General features: G+C 41.3%; 2 protein-coding genes across 2 annotated transcripts in view; one reads left to right on the top strand and one right to left on the bottom strand.

The window, feature by feature from the left end:
- The first annotated feature begins 9400 nt into the window (after positions 1-9400).
- The window catches only part of LOC135940693 (TOX high mobility group box family member 4-A-like), a 110693-nt gene continuing 106833 nt past the window's right edge, over positions 9401-13260 (top strand). Inside the window, exon 1 of the mRNA XM_065485692.1 lies at positions 9401-9406. The gene's annotated coding sequence lies outside the window, so the exon portion shown is untranslated. The remainder of the gene's footprint in view (positions 9407-13260) is intronic.
- l(1)G0320 (signal sequence receptor subunit 1 l(1)G0320) lies at positions 10163-13254 on the bottom strand. The gene is made up of 5 exons (XM_065485693.1): positions 13039-13254; positions 12616-12795; positions 12295-12554; positions 11432-11702; positions 10163-10628 (listed from the first exon to the last, which is right to left on the bottom strand). The coding sequence occupies exons 1-5, from the start codon at positions 13103-13105 to the stop codon at positions 10567-10569; spliced, it is 840 nt and encodes a 279-aa protein (XP_065341765.1). The 5' UTR covers positions 13106-13254; the 3' UTR covers positions 10163-10566.

Raw genomic sequence — 13260 nt, 5'->3', positions numbered from 1 at the left:
CCCTTATGCCTGTTCTGGTATGTTACTCGCTCTCTCTCCTTCTCGTCGCTCTTTTACGCTACTTCCCCTTGTGTAGCCGGGCGGAGTTTTTTCAACAAGCCGGCGTCATTGCTTCTGCCCAAGGCCGTCCATCGTCCCGTATTGTGAAGGTCTTCTTATTAGACTCAATGCACAGCACACCGCGCGCTCCTCCGCGCCACAGCCACACTCGAAATTTTCCCTCAACCCCTTTGTGATGATGAATTCCACGAACCGGCCCCGCCTGCCGAGAGCGCAGGGATGAAATTATACAATTTCTCACAAATTGGACGGAAAATATTATGTTCCAAATCGCCAGATAAAATTCCCCCGCGGCGACGCTGCGTTTTTACTCTCATCGTCGCGCCCGCCGCCTCTCTTTCCCAAGCCGTGTGTGTGTGAGTGTGTGTGTGCCCTCTAGAAATTCCTGCAGACCGACCGACTCACTCTCCTCTCGTGCGGCGGGCGCCCGTTCATTCTTGAACGAACGAATGGTCTTACTGCCAAGGGGCGGAATTAATTCCCTTTTTTTTTGTATTCATACAAAATGTGTGATATTATGGGAAAGAATGTTGTTTGCGTGTTTTGCAAAAGTTGACAGCACGAGTTTTAAATTAAAATTCCGTTTCGAATATAACGTAACATGATATGAAAAGCGAATTTCCTGAAAGTCAATCAATATTTCTGCCGGGCGAACTTTCCTGCTGCCTTCTTGGCTAAACTTTTAAACAAAACTGCTCGCACAACTCGTATAAATTTCTCAACTTGACTTTGCAAAGGATGAAGCAAGGCACAAATATTTGTTTTGCCTAAACAAAATCTTTGCTCTTCAGTAATCTTTTACAAAAATGCTCAGCCGAGCAGATCTTAAACTTGTTGATTGCCTCTAGCAAAAGGAATTTCATTTTTCCGAAATTAAAATGTTGCCTACAGCTTACAGAGGTCCCAAATTGCTGGTTTATTGAGAAAATGGCTTCAAATTCGATTTTCTCAGCTTCCAGAAGTGCAAGAGGAACAAACTTTACGCCATTTGAAAGCTAATTAAGTGGGTAATTAGATTCAGGGTCAAAAATTAAGGTTTGGTCGACAGAAAAATTATTTTTCAGTGAAAATAACTTAAAAACGTGGTTTTTGGGAACCGAAATTTAATAAAAATAATTTTCGACATAATTTCAAGCAGAAATAACTATTTTAGGGGTTGTATTTAATTGCCAATTCCTCAAGGGGTTCCCGGGGTGGTTTTTTAGTCTCAAGTAAATTTTTAACATCGAATCTGAGGTTCAAATTTTCAAATCATGCACTCATTATTCGTTTTGGGGGAAATTGTAATGCGGAAAGTAATAAATTAAGGTCCAGGTGTGATTAAAAAAGGGTTCCATTCATTCTCAAAAGAGAAATAAATACATCCTTCCATTTCTCGTTACTATTTTTCAGTTTATAGACGGAAAAATGTGCTAAAAAACTCTAAATTTATGTTTATAAACCTTTTTACAGCGGAAATGCTAAATTTTAATAAAGAAAAACCAACTCAAAAATATTTTTAATTACTTTAAAATAGAATTTTTACAATTTAACGCATAATTTCGAAGTCCACGTCAATTTACAACATTTAATTGATTTTTCCCGAGCTGTTTTCGCGTCGAACTCGAAACTTTGGCGTTTAGTTTGAAATTCCAATCGCAATTTAGCGAAGGGGAGCTTCTAGTGTTTCTGAAAAAGGAAACCTCGCACTTTTGGCCAATTTGGCCCGTTCCATTCGGGGGCCATTTGGCCGGTGTGTGTGTGTGTGTGTGCAGTATCTATCGACTGCTTGAAACGCGATCTCGGCGACAACCGAGAGACGCAGGCAGGCAGGCAGGCAGGCGAGGAGCATCTCTGTGCTGGCGTCGAAAAAGAAGCGAGAGAGCAGGTTACACAAAGGCCCTGTTACCAGCCAGGGACGGGTGGGCGGCGTGGCGCGGCGCGGCGCACAATAAAATTACACCAGCAGGGCCTCAGGTATTTCCTACTCATCCCACTACACACACTCACGAATACTATGCGACGAGAGTAAAGTGAGTCTCGGCACGAAGCAGCGTGTGTGTAAAAGAGCCGTGCTGCGCGCAAGAGAGAGAGAGAGAGAGAGAGAGAGAGAGAGAGAGAGAGAGAGAGAGAAGCTGAACAAGAAAATCCAGTCCGTCCGACAAGCCTCAGCTTCTCGGGGCGTCATTTTTTATTCACACATTATTCAGCGAAATATTCCAAGAATGAGAACCCATAAAATAAAGAGAGAGAGAAGGAGTAAGTGTGTACTCTAGCCGGTTGCTCGCCTCGCTGGCTCGCTGGGCCGCCGAGCAGCCGACCAGGATCCTTTTGACGTAAACGAGCAGAAAAACCGGTGCCGCAATACTAAAAAAGCGGCCGGAGAAATATTTTGGGCGGCCGACCGACCGACCGACCGGCAGGCAGGCAGGCCTTTGTGTGCGGATGGGAAAATGCGTGCGCGCTCTTCTCCGCGCGTAAATCTCAATAAAAATAGATATAGATAGAGCGTGTGTGTTTGCGAGCACAAAAACGCGCGCGGCTCTCGCTCGGACGAACGCACGCGGCACGATGCTCGCCGCGCGGATGCAAATTATTATTAGGGTTGGGATTTCTAGACCGTCCACTGCTTTTTCCTCAGCCTCCTTTCTGCGTTTCGTCATTAAATGAGCGCGAATCGTGAATTTTAAGAATTAAAACCGTCCTATAGTCGCGTAGCAGAAAAATCCTGCATTTTTTCCCTATTTTTACATGCGGGTGGAGATTTAAACTCTGTAGATGAGGGAAGGTCGTTTTTCTAAAGAACAGCCATTCAATTGTATCCAAAATTGACCGAATTAGCGCTGTAAATTGTTGCGAAAAGTGGCAGCAGGTGGTGAGGACCGTCTCCCTACTTGAAATCCTATTTTATTTCACAACAAAGAGGTTTCCCTGAAAGGTTTCATACGCTAATGGACAGATTTCGACGAGAGAAATCTAAATCTGCCAAGAAAATGTGCTCAAGCGAAGGAAATTTGGAGAAAAATCGAAAAATTTGAATTTTTACTCAATTTTTACTATTGAAAATTGTAGAACAAATTGTTTATCGATCCAAAAATTCCACCGGGGGACGGATTCACGCGACGCGCAAATATGGCGTCTGGTAGAGTACGGCGGGAAAGTTACAAACGTAAAATAAAAATTCCTTCAGCTGATTAGCCCTATAATATTGGCGAATCGACCGTTAGATGGTACATCAGGCCAATGGAAATTTAACAAAATGCGCGGGAATGAAATTATTAGGTCGGCACGCCCCTTTTTCGACGCTTCTGATTGGACCGTCTCCTTTAATTTCGACGCCACATTCACTTCTGACCGGCGGGAAAACCAACACAGATCGTAACCCGTCCCTCGGTGGGAATTACGACTGCGCAGAAGGTTTTGATTTTTGTCACGCATGCGCAGTAATTAATTTCAGACTTCCCGTGAGATTTAGATGCGATGTGCATACTGTGCATGCTTAGGATGCGCACAAGTTTACTGCGCAGCTTAAAAATGCGCGAATATTCAAACAATTATCAATTTTGACGCCATATTAACTTCTGACTGGCGGGACAGTTCAAATAATTTTCAATTGTCTACCCTGTAAAATTCCCAACCCTTATAATTATTATTTTCTCTCTCTTGAATAATGCGCGTCCGGTGAGCATATTATACCGACGGGTAATATTCTTTCTTTGTCACCACGCAGTCGAAAGTCCTTTTGCGCACAGAAATTTGCTATTAGCGAATTTTTTGGCTATTAGCAGAGCGCCCACACACCCACTCACTCGTCGATGTAAACGGATTTTGCTTCCAGCGGAAAAGTCCTACAATGGAAATTTTCATGAAAGCTTTTAGAATGAAACGAGTTACGCTTCAGTCTCATGTCTGATGAAATTATTATTATTTCTAGAGACCGCCTTTTGTGCTTTTCAAAACGTTATTTTGCCTCGTAAAATCATTTCACAGATGAAGCCGTGAATTTTTTTATACGATTGATTCAAATTAGAGAAAATTGTTATCTAAAAATGAGTCTCTTTTCTGTAAAATTAAAATTTAGGGAAAGCTGGCGTCGAGAGGGATCGACATCAAGCGAAAAACATAAGTTGCTTTTAGTGCTGACTTCAATAATACGTCTCGTAGAGACAAGCATTATTTAACAGACAATGAAATTCTTGCTATTATAGTCGAGAAAAAAAAATGCTCTTCAATTTTTGCCTGACAAACTGCTGCTTTTGTAAGGAAAATTGAACGGTCGTTCCACTTATGGATAGAGTCCTTGAACTTGAACCTTACCAAAAAACATTCCTCTGCTGGTCATGTTTCATGTGCGTATTGTGCGTCTGCATTGACAAATACAAAAGGTGAAATTTCTCTCGAGAGAGAAAAAACGACCACCCCTCGAATGCGTCTTTCAAATGTCAGACCTACCACTGCGGGAGGAAAATGAACTCATTGTCCATGAAAAGGTTTTAAAATTGTGCAAGTTCACGCTGAATCCCTATTGACAGGAGACGAAGGGTCAAAGGAGGATAACAATTGAACAAATAGGTGAACCGTTTGTTGGCCACACGCAGCAAATGAATGAGAGGAGAAATCTGTTTAATTTTTCTATCTGCCAGTCGTGTCAACTACTCGTACAACACTATTTTAAAAAATATTTTTTGCAGATTGACGATGGATAATCCTCGGCTTACTTCACAAACAGACCGATTTACCCCGAAAAATGATGAAAATATACGGAATATTTGTTTAAAAATAGGGAGTTGGGGCGGCATGAAAGTCGCGGCGTTTGCGTCAGGGCACAAAACGAAATGTCGATGACCTGCGCAGTCATTATAGGGGGTCGCATTTTAAGTTTATGCTGCATACCTCAAAACACCCCTCTATTATTCTTCTTCTACCATGTCGCAGCAGGGCAGAAGGAAAACAATTCAACAAATAGATCCACAGCGTTTGTTTGACGATCTTTTTTGGATTTTTGGCACAATGGTTTTTTTTTAACAAGAGACAAGAGGAATTTTAAAAAAGAAATAGCTGCTCTCTCTAAATCATCTCTCTGCGGACCGTGTCCAACTAAACAAAAATTTCCACCAATATTTTAAAAATATTTTCTTATATTGACCATGGATAATTCTCGGCTTGCTTCCCACACCGACCGATTTACCCCGAAGAATGATGAAAATACAAAAGATTTGTTTGAAAAGAGGGTGTCCGGGCGGCGTTTGCACTGAATTGAACCTCACGTCTGGCGGAGGAGCGATTTTCGAGTGTGCGGGGCCGTGAGCAAAGAGCGCACATACGCCCGAGCGAATGATAAATTAAGTTGAGCGGGAAGGCGCGGTTTTATTTCGGGCGCAATTCCGCGTGTGTGTGTGTGTGCGGCGGCCACAGGCGGCGAACGGCGAGAGTGAGCTAATCCATTAAGTCATTCATGACCCCGCCGCTCGGTCCGAAGTCGTAAAACGTTGGGAAAATTGATTTTTTTCTTCCGCGCGCAACCACGCGATATCAAGGCCGCCGGTGTCAACCGCGCGTCTATTTTAGGGGTGCTTTTCGCTGTGTTTGTGTGTGTGTTGTGCCCGCACCCGGCTGCCTGCCCGCCCACCCGTGATCGTGTTCATATGTGTGTGTTTGTGCACGCAGACACCTTTATCAGAAAAAAATTTATATACTGTGTACACACACTATACTATTGTGAGAGACCGTAGGGTTGCATATTCTAGGCAGTTGCTTTCTTTTTATTACAAATAAAAATTTCAGGATTTTTTTTCCGAGTACCTTTTCTTTTAAAATCATCTACCACGTAATTTTTAAAGATGGGAGGGTTAAAAAATCAAGAAAAATTTGGATTTTGAATTTTTTAAAGTATTTGAGAAGGTGCATTGTTGCTTTTTTCTTGGATTTTCATTTTCTGACGGTTCCAATTGGTTCCTGATGGTTGAACAGCAGCTAAATTCGTCGTCAAAAACCGTTACTTTGCCAGATTTTTGCCTGAACCAATCGAAAAATGTGACAGAACCCCGGCGACCAATCAGAGACCTGCTTTTTGACGTAGCAAAGGCCTAAGATCGAGACAGCAGCGCCACAGCGACAGCCGGCGCAATAAAGCGACAAGACTGTTGCTGTGGCGCTGCTGTCTCGATCTTCGCTACGTCAAAAAGCTGGTCTCTGATTGGTCGCTGGCGTTGTGTTGCGCTTTTTGATTGGTTCAGACCAAAAAGTGCGAAATTATCGGGCTGATTCGGCGTTCTAACCTAGTAAACCGATTGGCAGTGTCAAAAATCCAATTCCAAGTCTACAGAAGATCTCTCAAACCATTCGATTATATATTTTCTGAACTGCCAAATGTTGCGCGTTTACAATTGGAAACCCTCTGGAGTTGGTATTAGGATAAAACGGCGTGACAAGGCGCGACTGCTGGGATTGCGATGCGATTCATAATCTCATTCGGGGAAAAGAACTGCGCAGGTCCTCACGCTAATGCTCTTGTGAAATAATCTGTCTGCCAGACGGGTCTTTATGATAATGCAATTAATAAAAAAACCGAGCCACATTCATTGATCAAGACTGCGCGGCGCTTGATTTTCCATTGCGGAATTGACAATTTCCACACTCCTCTGAAAATAATTTTTATTTCTTTAAGAAAAAAGGTTTCAATTTTGAGAGTCAATCAATATAATAGCTTGTTTTTTTATATTTTCTTCGTGGGAGGTGATTGAACCTGTCGCCTAGACTGGTGATAAACGGGGAAATATGAACCTTATCTAACAAATATAATGCTTGCTCGTTCAATGAAGTGTAAAAAAAACTTATAAAAAGTTATTGCCTCCTACGTTGGCATCAGCAGACAAAAAAATGAATGGTTTTGTAATAGTTTTATAGTCTTTGGAAAGAATACATTCCATTTTAAGGCTGAGGAAAAACGAACAGAGTCATTAATTAAGCAGTAATTCGGCCTCATCTCCATTCTTTACGAAAATAATTACTCTACCTTCCTCGAGCGCGCGTGTGTGTATTCGTTTGCATGGTCGAAAAAGAGGCACATGCATATGCATGTGTACAACAAACGAGCAGCAAATTGCACCGGAAACAGCGGAGAATAACAATAGAGCTCGCTGGCGCAACACTTCAAACAAAAAGAGGCTCGAGGTGAATCACTGCATTTGAATATACATATACAAGCGTACACACACACACACACATACACCGACTTCCTCTCGCGACGACGCGTAATTATTATCTGAACTATTAGTCACCAGGGCATCAGCAGTTGTGTGTGTGTGTGTGTGTTGGTTGTTGCGCTCGCATGTGCACTCTTTGTGTTTATTTTACCGCCGCGAGCTTGGATTTCCTCAAAGGATGCGTACGAACCGCAACCAACATCTATCTTTGGTTGGGATTCCACAAAAAAGCTGTAAATGTCTACAGCTGGACGAGGAAATTCAGACTTATTTATTAGCCGTGTACGTGGCTTTCGTTTTCCGCTTGCAGAGGAAATTTTGAATCTCAAATTAAACAATTTTTCCTTTTGAAATTTTATTGTCTAACGGAACGGAAATAATTTTTAATATTTTTATTTATATAAGACTTCTCCTGATAAGTTTAATTACTGCTACTCTGGTTTTTTTACTTTTTAGGTGATTATTCACGTGATATGCTTAAACTAGAATTAACCGCAGCTGGGATTCCCCGGGGTTATTTGTTATTCAAAAAGCCGAATTTAACTTTTTGATCCTCAAGGTTCACCTATTTTTAGACGTCAGCGCATGCAGTTTGATGGCAGCGAAGGGAGTCGTCCTTTTAATGCTACCTTTGTTCGCCGCGCTGAATTATTTTTATATGAATTTTGTGGTAGCCCGAGCATGACTCGCGGCGTACGCGTTTACTACCGCAGCGCGACTCCTTTTATATTTACTACCGAGAACGCATGCATCAAATACGCGAGTAAATAAACTGCATGTGCTGGGCGCTGCTCTCGTTGTTAATACATATGCGTGCTATTATACCTTTCAAACTCACGTAAATGCATTCCCACCCGCCCGCCCGCCCGCCCGCCCGCACGGCTCCGCAAATTTGTGTATAATTCGCCCATCTAAACGTCACTTTATCTCTTTTTGCGTGCGCGTTTCCTTCCCGAAAATACGGCGATGTTTCTTTTCAAGTAGCGAGTACACGTGAATTTTTTTATATTACATTATTTCCTCTGAGGGAATAGTTAGACTAACGGCAAAGTTTTTAAGTAATCGATATAGGGCGACAATTTTTGGTGATAAAAACATGTTGTTCTAAAAAAATAACCTTTAGCTACAGTAAAAATTCAAAATTTTCAAGTTTTCTCCAAAATTTCCATCGTTTGACCTCATTTCAGCGGCAAATTTCGAATTCTCTATGCAACAACGTAATAAACCTTTTAGGAAAACTCCTTCTTGTGAAATAAAATAGGATTTCAAGTAAAAAGACACTATCCTTATCATCTGAAAAGCACTTTTCTCAAAAGTTTAGAGTCAATTTTAGTTTGTACTGAATCCTAAGGGATCATTTCACGCATTAGTAACAAGTATTTTCCAGGATTTTGCTCTGTTCAACCTCTTTAAAAAAAGGCTAAATCAGCGTAAAAAATTAATTCTGAACGGTTTGCTATTAATAAAAATTTACGACAAAATTGGCAGTTAAAACGTCTAATGCTTTTTTACCCTTTCATAAAATTTTTAAAATAATCCTGCATAACTACCCTCTACCTGTGTTCAAAACAGGGGTGTCAAACTTTCAAATTCCATCTAAAAAAGTAGACAAAAATCGCGAGGATTTTAAATATTCACCTTTCGACTCGGGGGATAATTAGGGATTGAGGGTGAGCACCCTAAAAACCCTTCAGCTCACTAGGGAAAGTCAAGCCAAGTTGAATGGTATGCAGTTTTTGCATTTTGGACCCTTAGAACCTGAGATTTGGAATTTCAAACATTTGCAAAAATTGAAAAATTTGTTATTTTTTTTTATTAAAAATTGAATTCCTCGAAAATGAAGCTGAACACCACCTTGAAATTTTCACACAAGCCCAGACGTACCCTGAGACCACATTTTAGGGGCGTTTCGGATTTAAAAACTTTCAAAATCCCAAAAATCACCTGAAATTTTTCGAAAATGACCTTTGACTTTGACCGATGACCTCAAATTTGGTGTCAATTCGATCGGGCTTGACAAGAGGAATTCAATGCATATCTTAAATTTTAAATTGCATCAACTCAAAATGAATTAATGCAGATAATGTCCCGTAAAGCTCACAAAAATGACGATTTTTGATAAATGTTCCTTTTCTGGTGTGAATTGCACCGCCAAAATCATCCTCAGCCCGTGATTTTCACTCTTTTAATTTTTGCTTGCGGTAAAAATGACGAATTTCTGGAAAATTGGAAATTTTCAGCAAAAATTAACAGAAAAACACTTGTTTATTTGGCCAAAAAATATCTATATCTATTTTCTGAATAAATATAACTGTTTAAATTCACAGCCCTGCTAATTCCCTTCAATATTAATGATTAATTCAATTTTACTTAATATCCGGGAATGAATTCTGTATCACGGAATGTTCAAAAAATGGTGCGTACCGAGAGCGAGGCATCTCCGGCAGAGGTGTGAGGCGAAGCAGAAGCAAAAGCAGAAGCAGCAGCAGGATCGATTGGGCGGTTATGCAGCCGGCATGGCATGTGTGCTTGTCAATCTGCATAAGTCGGGCGCTTCAGCCGTTTAGACGCGGGGGCAATTTCAGCCCTAAAGCCCTTTCGCAATGGCGTGACAGCGGCGTGCGCGGCGCGGAGGTGTCACACCTCCCCGTTCCGGCAAATAAGGCTCTCGCGTGCATGTATTTATTTTTTTATTAGACGCCGCGCAGACTTAATGAGATGCACGTACATACGTGTTGCAACAACCGAGTGTGTGCACATGCAATTATTAATTGTGCATGAACAGTAGTGGGTTTGTATTTATTTTTTCCAGTAGTTAGCGGCTCTCGTTTCTCGTTGGGAAACAAACGCGCGCGCTTAATTGATTCATCTATCACGGCTGACGTGACACTGACGATAAACCTTCAAACAAACGGTACTTTTATTTTTTTTAACAAATTTATTATTTATTTCAACAAGCCGGCAAAGGATTTCTTCCTTTGGCGGCGTTCAATGTTAAACAAGAGAACAAAAATAATTCCTTGCAAAAGCATCATCACTTCACCAAAATGAGAGACAGACATGCACCAATCATTCCGTCGCCACGCATTCCAGGGTAAAAAAAAGCCAAGGCTCATTCATTCGACGATTAGTTGTCTTTTTTTCTTTTGACTCGCAAAGCAGTCGCCAACAAGAATTTCGCGGAGTTTGTTTGTGCTTGATGGTTCTTTTTTTCCAATTTGCTTAGGAGATTTAACGAAGAAAGGGAGGGTAAGTAGCTGTTGTTTGTTGTTGTTGTTTGAGTTGGTCTCTTGAGTAGTTGGCACAACAGGTGCGGAAGTCTTCAGTCATCGCTGCGCTTCACTTTTCTCTGCCGTGGGCTTTGCTTCGGCGAGCGTTGCTGATCTGCAATTAAAATTTAAAATAGATTTATTAAAGGCGGGTCATTAATTAGAAATTATTTGGTGGCGATCCTAGATTTTTTTATTTGTTAAAGGTACTTTTGAATTAAAAAAAATTAAAATTCCTTAAAAAATCGAATACAAATTTTTTTAAATATTTTTTACGACAGCTAGGTTTCATGAAATAAAATTTAGGAATGTTATTCGGCGGTTTTAGCTTTCAATTTGTGATTTCTAAACGCAAAGATTCGATAAAATCGGTATTTTTTGAAAAATCTTCTCAGGGTCACGTCAGGGACAGACCCTGAGGGTCGATTGCGACCTTCACAGGTCCACCCTAGGCCCTATTGGTGCTTCTAAACAAATTAAATGCGAAAAAATAGACTATACGAACGAGAGGAGAACTACGCATGCGCGGCCGAGCAGGTTTTTAATTTTTAAAATTCGAATTATTGCAGCAAAACTATCGTGACTACACCTTTCAAATTTGGTGTGCTTGTGCAGAATTTTGCGGCCTACATTTTAGCATCGAACCCCGAAAAAATCAAAGGGTGCTATCATCCCTTAAATATGAATTTTCGAAAAAAAGGTCGCAAAAGGTGACATTTACCTTCGACTTGCGAATTTTTTGTAAATAGAAAAGTTGTCCAGAATAAAAAACTAGATAAGACAGTGAAAATTTCAAGATGATATCTCAACCCGGTCAAGAGTTACAATTTAAAATTCGATTTTCAGGGAAATTTTCCGGTCCCAAAAGAAAATAAATTCCTTGATGCAGCTCTAACAGATAAATCAAGTGAAACATACTGTTCAGGTTCTTGAGAGCATCCTTGGGGAGCCAGTCGTAGTTGACGTCGTTGGGGTTGTCATTGGTGCCGGTCTCGACTTGCGGCTTCCGCGAAATGTGGCCTCTCTTCTTGCCGACAGACACCAAGAGCTGCTGGCCGCCGACCAGCAGGAGCACCACGCAAGCGGCCAGGAAGACGTACATGAAGAACACCTCGCCGTCCAAACCTTCTTCCAGCTCGATCACCTGCACGGTCTCGTTGTAGACGGCTTCGCGGAAGAATCCACCGCTCTGCAAAATTTAATTTGATTATTTTTAAGAGTGAAAATCTTTAAATTGATTGCTTGAGGGCTACCCCGAGTACCCTGACGCCAGGGTTTGATTTTTCAACTGTTCTTATGGTCTTTTCTGACCTCAGGAGTGATTCCGAGGGTAAATATGGACTTTCAAATTTTTAGCAGAACTCGGAAATACCCGTTTTTAAACCTTTGACCCATTCTGTCTCAAAATCCAAAGGTTTCACAACCCTGAAATTTATTCCACATGTTACATGCAGTCAGGGTAACATTTTATCCCATATTTAGAAAAAAATTGAATGAACATTTCTGAGATATCTTAAATTTTTTAAGAAAATGACAAATAACTCAAATTTGGAAAATCCCAAATAATTGTTTGCAAATATAAAAGTTGTCGGCCATCTAATTAGGCATCTTTCAAGACCAAATTCAAGGTTCTAGCTTCATTAGAATTCGAGATAATCTCCCTTTTGTAAACTCCGCGAGACCCAATTTCTCCGATTTTCCGGCAAACTCACAGCAAATATTTTTAAAAACGTAATTCACGAGGACAAATTAATTCAGGAGACGATATTGAAGGAACTTACAGCGTCTCTGTAGTTGAGGTTGACGCTGAGGCTAAAGGGCCTTCCAGCGAAGCCCTCGGCAGGAATGAAAGAGTAGGCGAGCGTGGCTTCGTGACCCGGTTTCACAAGGCGGCTGTACGCAAGGGTGGAGAAGTTCTGAATGTAGAAGGTAAACTCCATGGGGTATCTGAAGGAGGCGTCCAGGGTCTCGAGGACAAAGTCCTGTTTGCCCTTGTTGGTGAATCCGACGAGAAACTCGACCAGCTTGCCGCCAGGCAGATCTGATTTTTATTTATTATTATTATTGTTTTAAAATAATTTAATATAATTATTATAATTTACCAAGGTTTGAAGTTCCGACTGGGTTGGTGAAGAGAATGGTCGTGTCAGCGTCGGGCGAGGCTCCTGGTCCAGTTGGTTCGGCGGGCTCTTCGTCCCCGGTTACCGAGGTTTCCACTTCCAAATCCTCTCCTTCGACGTCCACACCCTCGTCGTCAACGTCGTCCTCTGCCCTTGCGAGGCCTGAGAGGAAAATAAGCCATAAAAACAAAGCAATGACCAAAAACAGCTGTTCCAGTTTAAAAGTCCAATTTTTGACAGAAAACTTTGGGTAAACTGTACACAGCGCTTATATTTCTCCAATTTATCAGTGTTTACGTGTTGCAATAATGTGGGATTAAAATTAAATGTACACCTGCCACGTATTATTCAACCGTAAACTAAAGGTCCTCACTGATCCGCCTTTTAAGAATTTAAAAAACTCACCATTATTCGAAGCGAATAAAATTGCGGCCGGCAAAACGAGCAGCGTGAGCCAAATGTGGAACTTCATCTTCAGCAGAAACCGCGGATTCTTTTCCAATATTCAAAACGGCCGACGAGATGTTGATAGATTCCGAAAAACGGTCCAATTTATATCATTTATAGAGCCGGCTTTGTGATGTGTTGTTCTCTACGAGTCAGAAAAGAGTTAACGAGGTGGCCGCT

This window comes from Cloeon dipterum, chromosome 3, assembly GCF_949628265.1.
Source record: "Cloeon dipterum chromosome 3, ieCloDipt1.1, whole genome shotgun sequence".
Classification (NCBI taxonomy): domain Eukaryota; kingdom Metazoa; phylum Arthropoda; class Insecta; order Ephemeroptera; family Baetidae; genus Cloeon; species Cloeon dipterum.
Note: the sequence above shows the minus strand (reverse complement) of the source record. Positions and strands in the feature narration are given on the sequence as shown.